General features: G+C 46.8%; 1 protein-coding gene across 1 annotated transcript; it reads right to left on the reverse strand.

Annotated features, from left to right (window-relative positions):
• Positions 1–1,610: 1,610 nt before the first annotated feature.
• EIF3D (eukaryotic translation initiation factor 3 subunit D) lies at positions 1,611–14,924 on the reverse strand. Its single transcript, XM_084876784.1, has 15 exons — positions 14,200–14,924; positions 11,979–12,111; positions 11,636–11,681; positions 10,189–10,325; positions 9,318–9,403; positions 8,724–8,796; positions 7,691–7,803; positions 6,893–7,025; positions 6,195–6,342; positions 5,334–5,464; positions 4,574–4,659; positions 4,343–4,472; positions 2,681–2,823; positions 2,228–2,511; positions 1,611–1,770 (listed from the first exon to the last, which is right to left on the reverse strand). Exons 2-15 carry the CDS (start codon positions 12,099–12,101, stop codon positions 1,757–1,759), a joined length of 1,647 nt encoding a protein of 548 aa, XP_084732910.1. The 5' UTR covers positions 12,102–12,111; positions 14,200–14,924; the 3' UTR covers positions 1,611–1,756.
• Positions 14,925–18,743: the final 3,819 nt, after the last annotated feature.

An 18,743-nucleotide genomic window follows, 5' to 3' on the forward strand; every position in this document is an offset into this window, starting at 1 on the left:
CAAATGCCACTTACCTATAATTTTCATAGCCTGTATCAGCATCAGAGAAAAGCACCATTAGAACAGAAACAATCTCACTCATTACGATGACCTCAGTGCACTCTCCAGTAACTGAAACCAGCCAGGCTAGGAAAAATACCTAACCAAAAATAAAGTAGGGAGGTCTACCTCTTAGTGGTTGTGAAGATTTGAGAATGGAAGCTGCCAAATAATGGAAGTATCTAAAATAGTTGCTGGTCGTATTTGGTAACGGGAAATTAGGACAGATGAAGTGTGGCAGGGCTTGGAGACCAGGCTGAACCTGGATTGTAGGCAGCAGGATGCTAGCCAAGGCTTTTGAGTTAGGACTGTTTTTAGCAATCAATTTGGTGGAGCCAAACAGAACAGATGAGCAGGGGATAGATCAAAGAAATGAAGTGTTTGGAAGCCGATGCAAAATGTTTTGTTGGCACGAAACCCAACTTCCGCCTGCCCCCTTGTCCCAGCAAATCCACCTGGATTGCATCATGAGTCTGCAAGAGGCAGCTTGGTATTAGTTGAATTTTGAAAACCCTTAGCACTTGTCACACCACTTTCTTTTTCTTTTTTCAAAAAAATGTATTTTATTTATTTTTTTTCGGAGAGGAAGGGAGAGGGATAGCTGCCTCCTGCACACTCCCTACTGGGTATATGCCTGCAACCAAGGTACATGCCCTTGACTGGAATCGAACCTGGGATCCTTGATTCCACAGGCGGACACTCTATCCACTGAGTCAAACTGGTTAGGGCTGTCACACCACTTTCATCCATCATTTTTATCACTACCTACATTGAAAACTCCCCAAGAAGCACGTTTATGCTCTATCTTTCTAATAACTCTAACAAAGTACATTTCACTTGTTTTTTTTAAGGCACAATTTTGATTAAAATCTAGGATGTTACTCAGAAGCTGAGCCTGTTTCCTCATCTGTACAATGGTATCCCTTCCACCAACATTGTAAGTTCTGTGTCAGGCTTGGGTATTTCCAGAAAGCTTAGTACAATACCTGGCAATGTAACTACTTCTTAGTCCCAAGAACAGAACACTATCCCTTTAATAAAAAGTGTTCTTACTAAAATAAGTTTTATATATCCTAAACATCTGTAACTCTGATTTACAAACACTGCTTTGAGTGCCAGCTTGAGACGGTCACCAGCTCAAGCCACGCTTGAAAACCATTTACAACCATTTTGATCACCACCCAGTGGAATGCCACCATCTTCTGAGGGAGTCTCCGTGAGCAACAGCCCCACCTCAACCTCCAGAGACTGCGCCCTGCTTCACCTTTTACTAGTGACTGTGTCTCTAAAGGCAGCAGTTAGGCTTGGCACATGACCAGCTTATGGAAATGGACTTCTCAGGTGGACCTCTGTGGGACCTCACAATTAAGTCTCCAGGAAAAGATAATTTCACAGGTTCCAAGAACAGAGAAGTCTAGGGCATCCACCTCTAACAGGATGGTAAACTCAAAATGCTCAATAAAGGATAGAACCCAGAGAACTCCAGAAAGGAACTTCCGTATCCACCTTCCCTCCCCCAAGGGCTACCTGGAGAAGGAAGGCTGTCAATCAAATCATAATGTAGGCATGTGTTGAGGGTAAGAGACTAAAGAGACTTATACTTTATTCCATCTGTTAAATTCCAGAGCGCAGGTATCAGACACACATTCTACCAGGAATCAAAGGCCCTCCTAGGCTCGGTGGATTTACACACTCCAGCTCCACATCACTGTCCGGCTTAAGTTTCTTCCTCTGAAAGACACAGAATGTTAAAGAAAGAAATGAGCCATGCGAAACTGGTGAACTGCTTATGATTTAACACCTCCACCCAGAAACCAAGTCTTTCAGATCCTCACAGGGCTGACATACTTCCTTTAGTCCCCAGCTGGCGAAGCAAGAAAGATAGCTTAAGCCCATGTAACTAACCCAGAGCTTTTCTCCTTCAGCCACTGGCTAATATCAGGGACTTCCACTGTCTTGCTCTCTCTTCCTCACCTAGCCTCTAAAGACCCCTTTCCTCCCCTCCCCCTTCATGTGCCCGAAAGGCTTGTGAAGCCAGTTCCTGGAGTCAGACTGAATGCCACTCAAATGCAGTCATGTCTCAGGGAGCCCTCAAAAAGTTTTACATCAAAGTCCAGGAGCAATGTGGCCATAGAGTTTGGCCCCTGGCAGCCCGCGTTAGAGACTTCAGAAAGAGACTTGTACAAACCTTCTTCCTCCTCCTCCTCCTCTTCCTCATCCTCATCGTCCTCGTCCGAGCTGAAGGTGCCGTCTGGCAGGCTGTAGACCCGGATGACCTGCTTGTTGGGGTCCTTGAGGATGAGGTACTTGCCCTCCTCCAGCTTCATGCAGATGTCGATGACGCAGCGCAGGATGCCCCAGGCGTTCTCCACGCTCAGGTTGATCTGGCTGGCGAACTCATTGGGCTTGAACTGCTGGGTGCCCAGGATGACATGGCGCGAGGAGTCTTTCACATGGTACCGGGACACGTAACTAGTGGGGAGAATGGGGTGTTAGTGACAGGGGCAGATTCTGGGGACAGATGTGGGCTAAATGGGGACACCTGACTTTTTTCAAGGAGAAAAAGGCAAGCCCTTGTCTCCCTGACCGCGGACACCTCCTTCCAGAGGGTGAGCTCACAACTCCCGGACAGGAATCTCACCCAAGCTTGAGGTACTCGGATCCAGCAAGCAAAGCACAGCAGGTCCATCGGGCCAACTTATAGCTGTTGTTCTTCAGCTCGGTGGCAATGACGGCTCCTCGCTGGGAGTCCAGCTTCTGTCGCCAGTCAACACCATTACAGTGCTGCGGAAGGAAAGCCCGCGTGTCAGGAGCGAAGGTGAGCCCGGCACCTCCTCTGGCAGAGAAGGAACGCCCTACTGGGCTTGGCTAGCGAGTGGGCCAGGACATAGGAAGTCAGAGGTAAGACCATTATCATTTGCCCTGGCCGGTGTGCTTCCATTGGCTGGAGCGTTGTCATGTGTACCAAAAGGTGCAGGTTCTATTCCCGGCCAGGGCACATGTGGGTTTGTGGGTTTGATTCCAGGTGAGGGTGTGTGTGGGAGGCAGCCAATCAATGTTTCTCTCCCCGTTCCTTTCTAAAATAAATAAATAAATAAATAAATAAATAAATAAATAAAATCAATTAACATATATCCAGGTGAGGAAAAAAAAAGATAGATCACCTGCGTGAGCCTCACCTAACCATGGGAGTCTATTCAACCTGGTGTAGAGCTTGGAGATAGAGGAAGTCAGAGGGTCAAAGCACGAGAAGGATTTGATGCTGTTGCTGGTCTGAAGATGGAAGACATGGCAAGGAGTATGGATGGCCACTAGGAGCTGCGAGGCCCCAGCTGGTAGGTGGCAAGAGAATAGGGGACCTCAGTCTTATTAACTCAAGGTACTGAGTTCTGCCAACTAGAATGGGCCTGGAAGTGGATTTTCTTCCAGAATCAATCGATGAGAATTCAGTTCAGCTAACACCTTTGATTTTAGCTTTCTGATATTCTGAGCAGAGAACCAAACCATATGATGCTGAACTTCTGGCCACCAAACTAAGAGCTAATGGATGTTGTTTTAAGCCCCCAACTTTCTTTTAATTTGTTACAGAGCAAAAGAAAATTAGCATAAGGCTGTATAAAGAAGCAATTATAGCAAAAAGAGTCGTGTAGGCGACTGACCCTAAGAGAAGGATCCACTAGAGATAAAAGAGTGGAACCAGCACAGAAAATATGTGAAGGAAGCTGAGAAATATATGAGACCAGAGTCGTGCACACAGTGACACAGGAAAAGCTACAATGCCAAATGCTACGGGGAGCCATGGTGGGAAGTCTAAGGAAAGGCCACTGGCCCAGAGCTAAGGCCACAGCCAACCTTCCAGCAGGGGCTGGAGACTGAGGAACACCTGGGGGGGGGGGTAACCCTTGGCTCTGATGAAGGCAGAGCTCAATGCCCTCTGTGCTCCCTCTCACTGGCCACTCGTTCAGCACAGCCTGGCCTTGGAGCTGTCCTTCCCACTGAGAACTCTCTACAGCGGCACCCAGGAGCACTGCCACCCAGTTCAAATTCAGGCAATAAGCCTGGGTAGCTTCAGTCCAACAATTATGGCACACCAGCGGAGAGCAGAAAGGAAAATCGAAGAAAGCACGTTTTACTTGCAGCGTGTCCTGCAGAGCCAAATAAAAGCTAATCTTTGCATTAAGTGGAGGGAACACCCAGAAGGTAAAATCTCAGTAGCCCTCCAAGTAACACAGGGGACAAGTAGCCTGAGACAACACGCCTTGCAGACGTGGAGCCCCAAGAGGGTGCCAGAGGTGCGCCTCACCCGGGAGTCCCACTCGTTGAGAGTCTTGATGTTGATGAAGGACACTTCTCCATTGGCTCCGGTCATGACGCCATCATGCTCACAACGGACAATCAGGTCAATGTCGTCTCCTAGCTTCCACCTGCGGTATCTGGAATGAAGAAACTTAGATGGTCACCTCAGACCCTAAATTGCAGGTATTTCACCCCATACAGGGTGGGGTCTGCACACACCCCACCCGAGGTGACATACCGGTATGCAACAGAGGCGATTTCATTCTTATCCATGTCGTCTTCCACAAACGGGTTTGGGTTGGGGAAGTTGTATCTTTCTTTCCCCTGCAAAGATGACAAAGGTGTCACAAGACAGCACCTGTTTGTCGCCAAGCCAATCGGCCAGACTCTGAAACTCCGCTTAGTTACAGCTGAGGCTGGGTTCCTGGAGCCCTTGAAGGGGCTGAGCTCATTGCATGTTGTCTGCCTACTTACTCCTTCCGAGCACAAGCACCCCATGAATGACAAGATGTTAACAGATAGTGTTTACCAACAACTACATGTGTCGACTGTGTGCTCCATGCATCTCATTTAATTAGCAACCATGCCTCTCCCATTTCATTTTTCTCAATAGCACACATCTCTATGTATTTAGGGTTTATTGCCTTTCCTCCTCCATTATAATGAAGCTTCCCAGGGGCAGGAACTTGTACACCACAATGCAGGTGTCAAATAATTGATGGAACCTTTACAATGTGCCTGTGTGAAACAAGTATTAGTGTTCTGTTTAGCAGAAAAGAGACATGTCTAACACTACAAAGCTATGAAGTGTTGGATCCAGGGTTCAAAGCCAGGCAGTGTGACCTCAAAGGCCAAGGGTGACACTCCTTGGCGATAGGTAGGGACCCTATCTGTCCTGCTCAATCGCACAGGCCCAGAGCCTAGGACAAAGCAGATGCTCAGGAAAGTGGTTGCAGTTGACAAAAGGCAGCGCATGCCCAGACACTGCCCTTCCTCACCATCCTCAGGCACTGCTGGGAGAAGTTGTGGTTGATGTAGGTTGCTTCCATGGCCAGGTTGCGAGGCGAATTGAAGGAATTACCTTCATCTTGAGGGGGCTCGTTGGCTGTCTCACTCACTGTCAGGAGATCTGCAAAAGTGGCAGCATGGTCACCCACCCACCAAAGAACCACTGATGACGCGCACAGCACCATGGGGAGATGTGGTGATTGAAATGCCCTCATTCAAATAAATGCCACCTATTACCATGGGACTCCCAAGGTGGGACAACAGGGGGTAAAGGGGGGAGGGCTCTAACATTAAATTCAATCACAGTGTAAACATCTATCCCTTTCAATCCTTTTGGATTCTATCAGAATGTTTGATTTTATCAGCTTTCAACAGAGACAAGGCCTGAGGCGCACAATGTAATTAGATTGTTTTGTTTCACTGCTGTTATTGTCGAGTGACTTGATTTTCAGTCACGGCAGGTATGTATATGTTTTATACTACTTGGTATAAAACATACACACACATATATTTTTCTTTATAAATACAGTGAAATATAAATACCCCATCAATTAAAAACATACACATCAATACTAAAGATGGTATGGAGAGATGACAGAAGTTACAAGAGTAAATGAGTAACATTTGGAAGCACAATTTTGGGGCACTGCAAAGACTCAGAATGCTGCCGCCCCAAGGAGGGACTGCAGTGACAGGTCCTTTTCCATGCCTGAGGAGACTGGGGGGGTCTGACAAGCTGCCAACGCCTGCAGGGAGACAGGCCCTCTGCCACCCCTTCTCCAGTACCAAGGAACTGCTCTGAGCCAATGAAAACATTCACTGCCCTGTGCTGTCCCAGACAGGCCTCTCACCGAAGTCAGAGTTATCCCTCTTGTCAAAGAAGAGCTTGGATCCGACTCTCTGGACCACTATGTCCCAGGAATACACGGAGCGGGTGCAGCTCATCAGTGTGGCCAGAATGGCGTCGGTGGCAAACACATTCCCCTGGGTCTTTGCCAGCTGCAGACAGGACAGGAGAGAGAAGTGAGGACACCCTCAGGTCTAACTGCCATTCACACCGAGGAGAGGACTCCTCAGTGAGAAGCCTTCCCAGCCACGCCCACACATTAACACCTGCACCTCTAGCTGTCTGAGCGAAGCTGCAGCTCTCAGCCAGCTGGCTTCTGTCGGCTGTCAGGGCCAGGCAGGTCTGTAGCTCAGTGAACACTTGCCACGTTCCAGGAAAGCACTGCTCAGGCGCTTTCTGCCATCCTCAACCCAGTTGCATGTGATAAATGCATTTACTCCATTTTACAGGAAGAAAGTGAAGGTCCCCGAGAGGTGGGGCTAGGACAAACGTGCTAGGATTTCTATCCAGCTTTACGTAACTCCAGCATTCATGGTCCAGGCAGCGGAGTGCCTTTATTTCCACCACCCCCTAAGTCCGACTCAGAAGACTTATCCAGAGGGGTTTTTCCAAGCCCCAACCCTGGGTCCTCTGTTCTTTCTGGGCCTTGGCTGTAGAAGCTGGGGGCATCCCTAACAGGGGGTGAGCGGGAGGGGTGCACACCTTTCGGATGACAGGGTCGTCTGTGGTGGTGACGGTATGGAAGATGCGCTTGATGCTCCTCAGGGGCTTCTCGCTCCTCGTGGTGATGCGGTCAAAGGCTTTGTCGTAGTATTCCAGGGCCCCACAGCACTCGCTGGAGGGAGAGTGGGCAAGACATGCAAAGTGAGGGGGAAGATCACCCGCTTTTTCTCTTATGCCTTGGAATCTGGAGTCTTATTCAGAAGTCTTATCTAGAAGTCTAATACGTAAAGAGGTGAAAACAGTATCTGACTGCACCAGGAGATGAACTCTCAGTGCTCGCTCCCTTAGCTCCCAATGTGGTTCCAGATAATAATGTGAACACAACGGGTTCAGCTCAACCTCCCATTTTAAAGGCGGGAGATGAGGACTGACAGGCATCCAGGGGTGCTGATGTTGGGTCTGATGCTTCAAGCTATCCCCACTACGTGCCCTGGAGGCAAGGAGCCCTCCAAAGTGTCAGGAAAGCTTTGCTTGTCCTGAACAACTGCTGTCTTTCTCCTTCTGCCAAAAGAGCCATATAACTTAATTCTATTTCTTTTCTGCTCAGGATTCCAGGAAGCTGAACAAAACCTGCAATTTAATATCAGCAAATTTCTTTCTGCTTTGCTCCTGTTCTCTTTCTGCCAAAAAGAGCTATATAACTTATTTCTTTCTTTTGCTTGCAATGCCAGGAACTTCAATGTGACCCGAAGTTTATACTGGGGCTTTGGAAAATATTCACCACCAGCTGGTCCACCCACGAGAGCATGATGGAAAGCAGTAAAAGATGCCACTCACATGTCCTGTGGCTCTGAGACTTCCAAGTAGCGCATCTTCATTAACTGAGGAAAGTCCATTTCTTCTTTCACCTCCCAGTCACTACGAACTTCAACCGAAGAGTCTCGGGGTTTCTGTCATGAAAACCATTGGAGGGAAAAGAATTCCAGCCAGTGTAAAACACAGCTAAAGGCAGGTTTATAGTACAAAGGGCTTTTATTCAATAAATGTCTAGAACATTAACTACGTGCTGGCTATTCTTTAAAACACGGAAACCCCTTCCTCCTCCCGACTCTCAGGAGCCTACAATCTAGAAGAGGACTGAGGGATCAAGAGTTCAAAACCAAAGGGAAATCCCTCCCCTCATTAAGATGTCACCAAGGAACAGCAGCTCTTTACATTTCACACAGGAGCTGTAGCAGCCCCCTTCAGATTTCTCTTAAGCTACTGGCTATCTATTCTTAACACAGCAACCATCTCATTTAGCAAAATGTAACTTCTAACAATTGCAACTACGCTCTTGCTTACATGTGTCTTTTATTCTCACAATGTCCACACAAGCATTCGTACAGGAATGTTCACAGCAGCATTCTTCATAATAGCAAAATGTGTAAACAACCTAAATGTCCATCCAACTGGTGAACAGCTAAACTAAATGTGGTCCACCCATACAACGGAATTCAGCAATACAAAAAAATTAAGAACTGATACATGCCACAACATGGATGTACCTTAAAGATTACACATTGCATGATTCCATTTATATGAGTAAATGGACAGAACAAGCACACCCAGAGACAGAGACTAGAATAGTGGTAGTCTAGGGTTAGGGGAGAATAGTGGCTGACTGCTAAAAGGTACAGGCCTTCTTTCTTTTTCAAAGTGAAGCAAGTGTTCTGAAATTGACTACAGTTATGATCATACAATTCTATAAATATACAACCCACAGAATTGCACACTTTGCATGGGCAAATTGTATAGTATATGAATTCTGTTACAAAACCAAACAAATAAAATCAAACGCCTAGATAGAATTCTGGCACAAATACGTTACCTGTGATTTTTGGTCCCATTTCTGCCTCACTCCAAATTGTTTCTGAAATTTTTTCTGCAGTCGTATGCGTTCTCTGGAAAGACAGGAAAATTGTGCCTTCAGTGAAGATTTTTAAGAAAAGTGAGGACTAATAAAGAGGAACAAAAGAGATGATCTCCTTTGCTGACTGGCTGGTAGGGCATATTGTCCTCAATACTGACCAGTTATAGTTTACTCCATCTAGAGACTGTCCACTGCAGCCCCGACTTGGGCCAGGCCACTGCACTGCGCAGCTCCAGGAGGGCTCATAGGACCCAGTGCGAATGGAGTTCTGCTCCGGCAGAGCTGAGCTTAGGTAAGCTCCGGAGTCTCTTATTTGCCTTGGTTCCCTCAGCATGCATGTCCATTGTAAATAGTTTCTTGCTCGTGCTATTGCTTTGAACTGAAACTGGCCCTTAGGGGGTGATGTCAGGTTGAAACACTGGCTTCATCTACTTTAGGAAGGTGATTTTGTTTGCAATAGCGGGGAAGACAACCATTTTCCTACTTTGGCCTAATGAGTTCAGTGTCTGGAGTCCCGGAAGAATGCCCTGTTCTGGCAGGATGGAGCCTCACCTCTCTTTCTGCTTGGCGCTCTTAGGCAGGGTCTGCAGGTTGAACTGCAACATGTTCCGTCGATCTTTGTCTCTGCGGAGATTCCGCTGAGAATTAGGAAAAACATCCATGTTAAAATCTTTGAGATTGGGCTACAGTAGGAAGTGCTTAATGGAAGGTTATTAGCCTAAGTTCAGAATGCCAAATCCAAGTTGTACATTTTATTATTATTACTCTTTAAATGCTTTATTGATTTTAGAGAGAGGAAGGGAGAAACACAGAGAGAGAACATCATTTGGTTGCCTTGGGGACCAAACCCATAACCTAGGTTATGTGCGCTGACTGGGACTCAAACCCACAACCTTTCGGTGTATGGGATGATGCTCCAACCAACTGAGCCACACATATCAGGGCCAAGTTGCACATTTTACTTTGCTTTTAATCTAATAATCATCAGTTTGGGGGTTTAGTTGAGTAAATACTTGGAATTAGCTTAGATGTACATTCACACACATATTTTACTGAAGTAAGTTTACTGGCTCTTATTAGAGTTGCTGAGTTTGCCTCTTTATGTAATAAGATGTGATCCAACTGGACCATCTGCTTAATAAAGTCTGCAGTCTAGCAATTAAGCCAGGTAATAGGCACAGATATGCTCTTTCATCTGGCACAAACGTCATTCTTAGCACAGGGGTATAATGTCCTAGGTCAACAGAAATTTAAGCTATTTAAATGCATTGCTGGACCTAGTCAGGTTTACTTTACATAGTTTGTCACTGAGGAGCTCCCTGAAGTTCATTAGAAGACCCTAGTATGCTTTCCTCTCATCAGGGTTGCACTTTTAGCAGCAACTGACAGCCCTAAGGCGGTCGACTGCTGGTTCTTGGCCTACCTGTGCAAATCGCATTCGATTCCGCTGGTAGGCAGTCTTCTGTGTGCGCGCTGTGTCCACCAGCTGGAAGCTAGTCTCATCCTCCTCGTGGAAATAAGCATACTGACTTCCACCACCAAACTGAGAGGAGTACTTATCTGGAGGCAAAGGCGATAGATAATGTGTAACAGCCACCACCTACAGACTTCACAATACACCCCAGCCTAAAGCCCTGCAACGTAAGTGTGGTCTTGGGACCCTGAACATTGGCTGAGAGCATTGTAGACACGCAGACTCACAGCCTCACCCAGACCCACTGACTCAGAACCAGCATTTAAAAAGGATCCCCAGGTGATCCAAGTTTGAAAAGTTCTGATCTAAAGGCTTTTAAAGTTAAGACAGAATCTGAGGAACTCAAGATAAACCAACCCATCCCACTCTCTGTCTTAGGCTGTAAGAGTATGAGTTAAAGTTTATTCTTGCAGGAGAGGCAAATATGGGATAAGTACCATCACTCTCATCATCTGGTGCCCAGGACAGACATGTCTAATGGCTGCCCCTTTAATCTTACTATTCCAGAGAGCCACTTCCAACTATTTCTTTTTTTTTTTTAAATATATATTTTTATTGATTTTTCACAGAGAGGAAGAGGGACAGAGAGCTAGAAACATCGATGAGAGAGAATCATTGACCAGCTGCCTCCTGCACACCCCCCACTGGAGATGTGCCCGCAACCATGGTACATGCCCTTGATCGGAATCGAACCCGGGACCCTTCAGTCCACAGGCCGATGCTCTATCCACTGAGCCAAGTCGGTCCTGGCCCAACTATTTCTGATAAAACAAACAAACAAACAAACAAACTGCCGAAACCGGTTTGGCTCAGTGGATAGAGCGTCAGCCTGCGGACTGAAAGGTCCCAGGTTCGATTCTGGTCAAGGGCATGTACCTTGGTTGCAGGCACATCCCCAGTAGGGGGTGTGCAAGAGGCAGCTGATAGATGTTTCTCTCTCATCAATATTTCTAACTCTCTATTCCTCTCTCTTTCTCTCTGTAAAAAAAATCAATAAAAAACCCAACCAACCAACCAACCAAACAAAAAACCAATTTACTGTATCAGCATCTTAAACCCAGAAATTTTAAACTGGAATCCACTGTGTGGCTTCACTGGTTCAGTAAACCCCAAGCAATAAAATACAAAATGGGAATATAAAAGGGTACCTGGCTCCTCAAAAATGGGGGATGGAAGTAGTAATCCCACTATAACAGGTCAAACTTCTTTAACGAACAGTCTAATTTTGGGGGCTACTTCCAAAAAATGTGACAGTGGCCAGGGTCTAGAATAAACTCTTAAATTATGAATTATCAGCATCTTGTCACCATTCTAGAACACTTTCAGGTGGAGGTTACCAGAAAAAGTAACCATTTTTCCAGGGACATGATTGGGCAGTCAGTCAGAGAACACTTACTCGTGTACCTCTTATCTTGGTATGTGGTACCCGTCCAGTCTGCAACCTGGTAAGAGCAACAAGGGAAGACAGAGCACACAGGTCAAGCAGGCAATTTTCTGTTGACCCAGAAACCCCCCAAAGCGAGACACTGTGGGACAGCAGCAGGATCGGCTCACAGTGCCTTTGTAAGTGCCCCGCTCTCCTATGACTACTGGAAGTATCCAGAGGTCATACCCTTTCCCAGCTGGTGTCCCTATAAGGAACACAGGAGTAATGCTTCTGAGAGAATAAAATGGAATGAACTCAGAGAGGGGAGCGGCCACAGGCTTAAAGATTCAGACTCCCGCTGACAAACAAGTACCTTTCCTAGCCGATCTCCTTTGCTGAATGGCTGGTAGGGCATATCCCGGAACTGCTCAGGGACTGCACAGGGACCCCAGCCTGAGGGGTTGTCCTGGATCACGGGTGTCATGAACTTTGCCATCTTCTACAACCTTAAATATACAAATAATGTAAGTAGCTTCATGAAGAAAAGCCTAAAGGTTAAAAAAAAAAAAAAAGCCTATTTGAGGTAAGCTAAGACATAGATTAAATTAAAAAGCAACATATGAAATGGAACCCTCACATCTTAGCTACTCCTTTGTTTTCTTGTAAATAACATTGTGAATACTTATAATTGAGAAGACTACTAACAAAATTAATTTACTCTACTTCATTGACTTTTTCCCCACCGTAACATCTTTCAAATGAGTTTGCACCTCATGCTTGGTGGTGCAAATTGGCAGTTTTTCTTTCTTACTGTTATAGAGAATAATGGTGCTACATAAAATAATAGTGCCTCTTAAATTTGGTGGTCTCTCAAAGATTTGATAAAATGCAGTCAAGTGTAATTACTATGTTCAGGTTCTTAGAAACAACTTCACCAAGACATAAAATATTAATCCTATTTTTTCATGTGTAAAATAAGTCCATTGTTTTATTAGTGAACACACAAAAATTCTTTCATTGTAAATGCTACTCAATTTCTATTCAGACTTGTAAAAATACATCTACTCAGAGAAAAATAAGAGTCTGTAAGTATATCCTGAAATTCAACTTTCTTTTCTTGTTCTTCCAGTAGTCTGTCATCAACGCAAATCCTTATGCAGGGCAAGTGGACACAGAGCTAAGCAAAAGGCCATAAAAGTGGCCATACATCAAACTTTCGCAGGTATTTGAGTACTAGGCATTGTTCTCAGTGAATACCATGCACATTCACTAAACCCCCCCAACAGTCTGAGGTAGGGACCAGTATTAACCCTACTTTTTAGAAAAGAAATTGCCCAAAGTCATAATGCTGGTTGATGAAAAATAGGAGCCCTGGCAGTCTGGCTTCAGTCTAATGCTATAGCTCCTCTCAGGAGGGTAAAAACCAGGGCCTCCCAACAGATGTTTTAGGCAATTTCTATCAAAGACCCTCTGAATATGCTCAGATGGTGAGCTCCCAGAGGAAAACTCATTACACAAATATTTCTGGAGGCCAGAGAGCAGTCAGAGAGCTCAGGACACTGAAGTTAGTAAGGAGACTAAGGCTTCCTACAGGGGTGACAGCGAGAGAATGAACCTGTGAGCTCCACCCGCCAACTCTGAACTTAAGTTATACTCCGAAATGGGGCCCAAGGGAAGGGGTGACAGACGCAGAACTCAAGTATTGGGCGGCTACTCAGTGTCAGGCACTGTGCTAACTCTCCCACACCCCACTTTAGAGATAAATATTTGTAGCTCAGCCAAATCAAGGGGTTGATCTACACATCAAAATAGACTTGATTCCCAGGGCTGTCTGCGGGTAAGTCCAGCATTCTCCCATCATAATCTAGCTGGAGAGCAGTCTGAAAAGATCTGGGGTTTCAGACTGTACTTAATAGCACAACGATGTCTCCAAAACACACTTTAAAAAGTCGGCTTCATCTGTCAGCTCAACGAGGAAATGGTAGACTGAGTTTGCCAGGCATTCTTCCTGGGGGTGGAAGTCCGGGTTCCCACACATGTGAAATAAGTGAGCAGAACGGAACAGGTAGGACAAACCGAGCCTTCAGTTAAAATGGCCTGACAGCTGGGCAGTCAGAGGGGCCTTCTTGCAGGCAGGCCACGGTACTGTGTAATTATTGCGGCCACTGCAGGTCGAACCCCATCAAGCCCTGGTGATTCGGATCTAAGATCAAACATACTCCTTCTACTTCACGTTAAATGGAAGGAAACTTTTAGACTGGGAACTCCTCAGAGCAGGGCCGAACACCGACTAGCTTGGCATTCCCAGAAACTCAAGCTTTGGCCACTTAAAAGACCCTGAAGCCCAGCTGGGCCAAGTGACATTATTAAATTCGCTCAGCCCTTGGCCACGAAGCGGAGTCTGGAACCAGGGGCCTCACGCACCCCGCATGCTGGACCTGGGCCCCGGAAGGCGGATTCCTGCCACTTCCAGCGGAGGGACAACGGCCGCAGGTGGGGACGTCCGGAGGGTCTCTTCCGGGAGCCTCTGAAGGCCGGGCCCAGCCCAAGCCGGCGCCGGAGGTCCCCGGAATCCTACGGAACACATCACTCACCTTTTGGGGCCTCGACCGGCCCGGATGGCGAAAGATAGACCAGGCCAGACGGCTCGCTACCTGCTGCACTCTTGAGAAGACTGGACAGGCGAGAAGATGCGCGCGCAGTGACCGGCGCCGTAAACCTGACCGGCGCTGCCGTAAACCTGACAGCGCTGCCGTAAACCGCGCTCCCGCTTCCTTTGGGTTCGGCGGCGAAACGCGAGTCGTAAAGCGAAGGCACACCGGAAATGTGTTACTGCTCTTTGGGAAGTGGCTTCCTTTGCCTTGTAGGCTCTTAGACACAAGAAGGGTGTTTACAGTCACGCCACGGGGCATCCGGCGACGCCCCCAGAAGGCGTTTAGATTTATGGAAACGTGGCAGCCGTGCCGTCAAAGCTGGAGGCGGGAGCGGCTGACGGCCCCGCCCCCTGTGTCCCACAATGCCTTGCGGGACATTCTGCGGCTCAGCACCCAGTCGGCTCCAGCCGTCTCCAACCAATCTTGTGGTTTGAGCCTCACCCGTAGGGGGAAGCCGAGCGTCTTTGGAGGATTTTATTGTTACTCTCTCGCTCCCTCCGCCCCCATCTTTTCCAGTTTGGGAACATGTCCAGCCTGCTAATTTAGGAGGTGGCCGCCAGGGTTCAAACCACTGTTCTCAAACTTGACTGTACGTCGAGGATGCCTGGAGCCCTCATTTGAAAAAAAAATAAAAAATGCAGACTCCAGTATGTGGAGCCCACGAATGGGCATTTTAAGTTAGCAACTGCGATTCTGAAGGGGCCACCCAGGAAGCCCTTTACTACAATGGGCGACAGTGCTGACCTCTCCGCGGCTCCCAGCCTATGGCGTTTGTCCTGGAATCTTACTGGGGAATTTCAAAACGATGAAAGTGAATCTTTTGAGAGCGCGATTTTATTCACACCTCGGTTCCTCTTCTACCCTGTCTCCTAGGTTTTCCTTGTCAGTCTTCCAGCCTGTCTCCTTTATTGGGAAGTATATCAGCTACTAGACAGATCTGGTAGCTACTCTTAAAAAAAAAACAAAAAACATATTATGTATATTTTATTGATTTTTTTACAGAGAGGAAGGGAGAGGGATAGAGAGTTAGAAACATCGATCAGCTGCCTCTTGCATACCCCTACTTGGGATGTGCCCGCAACCAAGGTACATGCCCTTGACCGGAATCGAACCTGGGACCTTCCAGTCCCCAGGCCGACTCTATTCAAACCGGCTTCGGCTGGTATCTACTCTTGACTGCTCCTTTCTAGCTGGGCCTCACTTTCCTGGGCTATCTGTAAATTGGAGATAACACTAAGCAGGTGCTGTGAAGGTAAAAGTAAAAGTATGTAATTCCACTCACCAGTTGGGTGAACTTGGACAGGTTATTCGGATCTCTAAAGCTGCTTGCTTATCTGCAAAATGAAAATGTTAATAGCAACATCTGTTCCCATAAATTGTCTCCCAATCTAAAACCTTGTAGTCATCATTACTAGTCTTTTTCCCCTTTGCAACCACATTTAGTTCTTTACTGAATCCTCTTTGTTTTTCTTTCAAAATGCATCTTGAATGCCAGCTTCCCCACCATCTCCAGCTTTGTGTTTGGACCCTTAGTGCCCACTCTTGCTCCTCTACGGTTATCTCGAGTTACTTCCTCAGTGAGATCTTCTCTGACCACCATTCCTAAAACAGCTGCTCCTCCCTCCATCCCTTTTCACCCCCTTACTCTGCTTTGTTTTCCTCAGAGCCCTCATTACACTGAAATACTTTTCAAAAATATACATTGATTTATTGATTTTTTACAGAGAGGAAGAGAGAGGGATAGAGAGTTAGAAACATCGATGAGAGAGAATCATCGATCAGCTGCCTTCTGCACATCCTCCTGCATACCCCCAACTAGGGATGTGCCCGCAACCAAGGTACATGCCCTTGATCAGAATCGAACCTGGGTCTTTTCAGTCTGCAGGCCGACGCTTTATCCACTGAGCCAAACCGGTTTCGGCCACACTGAAATATTTTTGTCTCTTTGTTTATGTTCTGTCTCTGCCTCTAGAGAGGGTAAGCTCTGTGCTGGCAGCAACTCTGTCTAGAACAGTGCCTGGTAATATATGTTTGTTGAATGAATGTTTAGAGATTTTTCTGAGAATTAAATGAGAAAATGAATTTAGCACCCTACTCTGGGCACTAAGTAAACACCCAATTAATGTTAGTATAATGGGTATCAATAGTAAATTGTAGTATTTTGTAAATTATAATGGGAGATGTTTTTCTAAATTGTTTAGATCATGTCTCTCCCCTAAGGCCCACAGGCCATCTGCTGCAGTCTCTCTCATGTCAGAGTTTAATCATCTTTTCCTTTTGTTTTTTTTCTGGACGTCCTTGCACACCCCAGATGGAGGAGGATTTGAAGTCTCCTGTCTCATTCTCTTAAAAAAATTATTTTTGTTGTTGACTTTTTACAGAGAGGAAGGGAGAGGAATAGAGAGTTAGAAACATCGATGAGACAGAAACACCGATCAACTGCCTCCAGCCCACCTCCCACTGGGGATGTACCTGCAACCAAGGTACATGCCCTTGACTGGAATCGAACCTGGGACCTTTCAGTCCACAGACCAACGCTCTATCCACTGAGCCAAACCAGTCAGGGCTCCTGCCTCATTCTGAGTAGTAGGTCCCTGGGCTTAGATGGGATCTTGCCTCCATTCCTCCTCCCAGCTGACCTCCAGGTTGTCTCTTTCTGCTTGTCTCACTATCCTTTCTCCACATGATATTAAGCTGGACTGATCCCCCTTTATATGAAATCAGAGCATGCCCAACCTCCCTCCTTCCTTCCCTCCTCCCTCCACTGCTTAAAATCTTTCAATGGCTTACCTTGATCCTGAGGATAAAAGCCCTTTCTGTTCCATGGCCTGCAAGTTTCCAAGTGGTAGCTTTTCACCAGCTGCTTCCTCTTTCTGGGTCATACCCAGGCTCATTTCCTGTCTCGAGACCTTTTCACCTGCTGTTCTCTGCTGCCTGGAATGCGTCTCCCTTAGATCTTCCCTGTTTCCCCAGCACACAGGCGTTTCCTGACCAACCCTCTGAGTAGCCTTGCCCTGTCCTCATTCACTCTGTCACTCACCATGAGCCTGGTACTACTGCAAGAACTCACATTAACTCATTTCATTCTCACCACCGACCTATGAGGTAGGGCCTGTTATTCTCTCCATTTCACAGATGAAGAGATGGAGGCCCAGAGAGGTGTTGTAGGTTGAGCAGTGCATAGCGAAGCTGGGGTTCCACACTCAGGAGATACCTGGCCCCTGCTGCTTCTGCACATCCCTTAGGTGCTTTACTGGATGCCTAACATGGATCTCTCTTACAGTTATCTTGTTTGCTTATTGGTTTACTTATTTATTGTCTCCTCATTAGAAAGGAAGCCTCATGAGAGGTGGGGTCTTACGTGTCTTGCTCAGTGCTGTGTCCCCAGCATCTAAAATGGTGTTTACCACGTAGTAGGCGCTTGGGAAATGTTTGTTGGATGCATGAGTGGCCTCTGACCAGGAATTGAACTGTGACCTCCTGGTTCATAGAGCCACACCAGCTGGCCGTGGAGGGTACCTTCTAAAAGAAGGAAGGTAGCCCTAACCTAGTGGTCGGCTCTTTGATCCCTTGAGTGTGGCTCTTCCACAAAATACTGTGGCCTGGGTGAGTCTATTTTGAAGAAGTGGTGTTAGAAGACGTTTCAGTTTAAAAAAATTGGCTCTCAAAAGAAATTTCAATCATTCTACTGTTGATATTTGGCCCTGTTGACTAATGAGTTTGCCGACCACTGCCCCTAACCAGTTTGGCTCAGTGGATAGAGCGTCGGCCTATGGACTCAAGGGTCCCAAGTTCGATTCCAGTCAAGCGCATGTACCTTGGTTTCGGTCTCTTCCCCAGTGGGGGGTGTGCAGGTGGCAGCTGATTACTGTTTCTCTCTCATCGATGTTTCTAACTCTCCCTCTCCCTTCCTCTCTGTAAAAAAATCAATAAAATATATTAAAAAATAAAATAAAAGAGGGAGGTAGACCATGGTAGGTGTACAAAGAGAAGTGAGAAGTGGGTAAATACGCTGTCACAGGGATGTGTGTTAGAGAATGATTTGGGGCGCAGTACTTTTAAGGTAGTGCTTCAGGAAGGCACCTGGAAGGAGGGGACATTTGAGCGGAGACTGCAGGACCAGAGGGAGCAGGCCGGGGGAGATCTGGGGGAAGAACATTTCAGCGGAGGGAACAGGCCTTCTGGGGAGGGAAGAGTGAGTACTGGGGCTGTATGGGATCCTCTTATTCATCTGGTCAAACTTGCACTCCAGATAGGCATTTCCTTGTCACCTGTCTGGCTGGCTGCTGTCACCTCTGCTTGGATGTGCCTAGCGCTGGGGAGACCACTCCTCTAATGATGCTCCTTTGCCCTCTATGGATTATTATAGATGTTCCTCTTTTTTCCCTCTTTTGTCACCTCCACCCAGTTCCCACCCTCCTCCAGGCCTTCAGCACCCCACTGTCTCTGTCCATAGGTAATGCATGTCCTATATAATAAAAGGC

This window comes from Pipistrellus hanaki (genome assembly GCF_964339955.1).
Source record: "Pipistrellus hanaki genome assembly, chromosome: 3".
NCBI classification, from domain to species: Eukaryota; Metazoa; Chordata; class Mammalia; order Chiroptera; family Vespertilionidae; genus Pipistrellus; species Pipistrellus hanaki.

Bases quoted from the DNA above. Each gene is read 5' to 3' on its own strand.
- EIF3D (XM_084876784.1), bottom strand. From the start codon at position 12,101: ATGGCAAAGTTCATGACACCCGTGATCCAGGACAACCCCTCAGGCTGG. The intron at 10,326-11,635 runs GTAAGTGTTCTC...CTTTGCCTCCAG, and splicing joins CCAAGATAAGAGGTACACGA to ATAAGTACTCCTCTCAGTTT. The intron at 5,465-6,194 runs GTGAGAGGCCTG...CCACTTTTGCAG, and splicing joins GAGGGATAACTCTGACTTCG to ATCTCCTGACAGTGAGTGAG.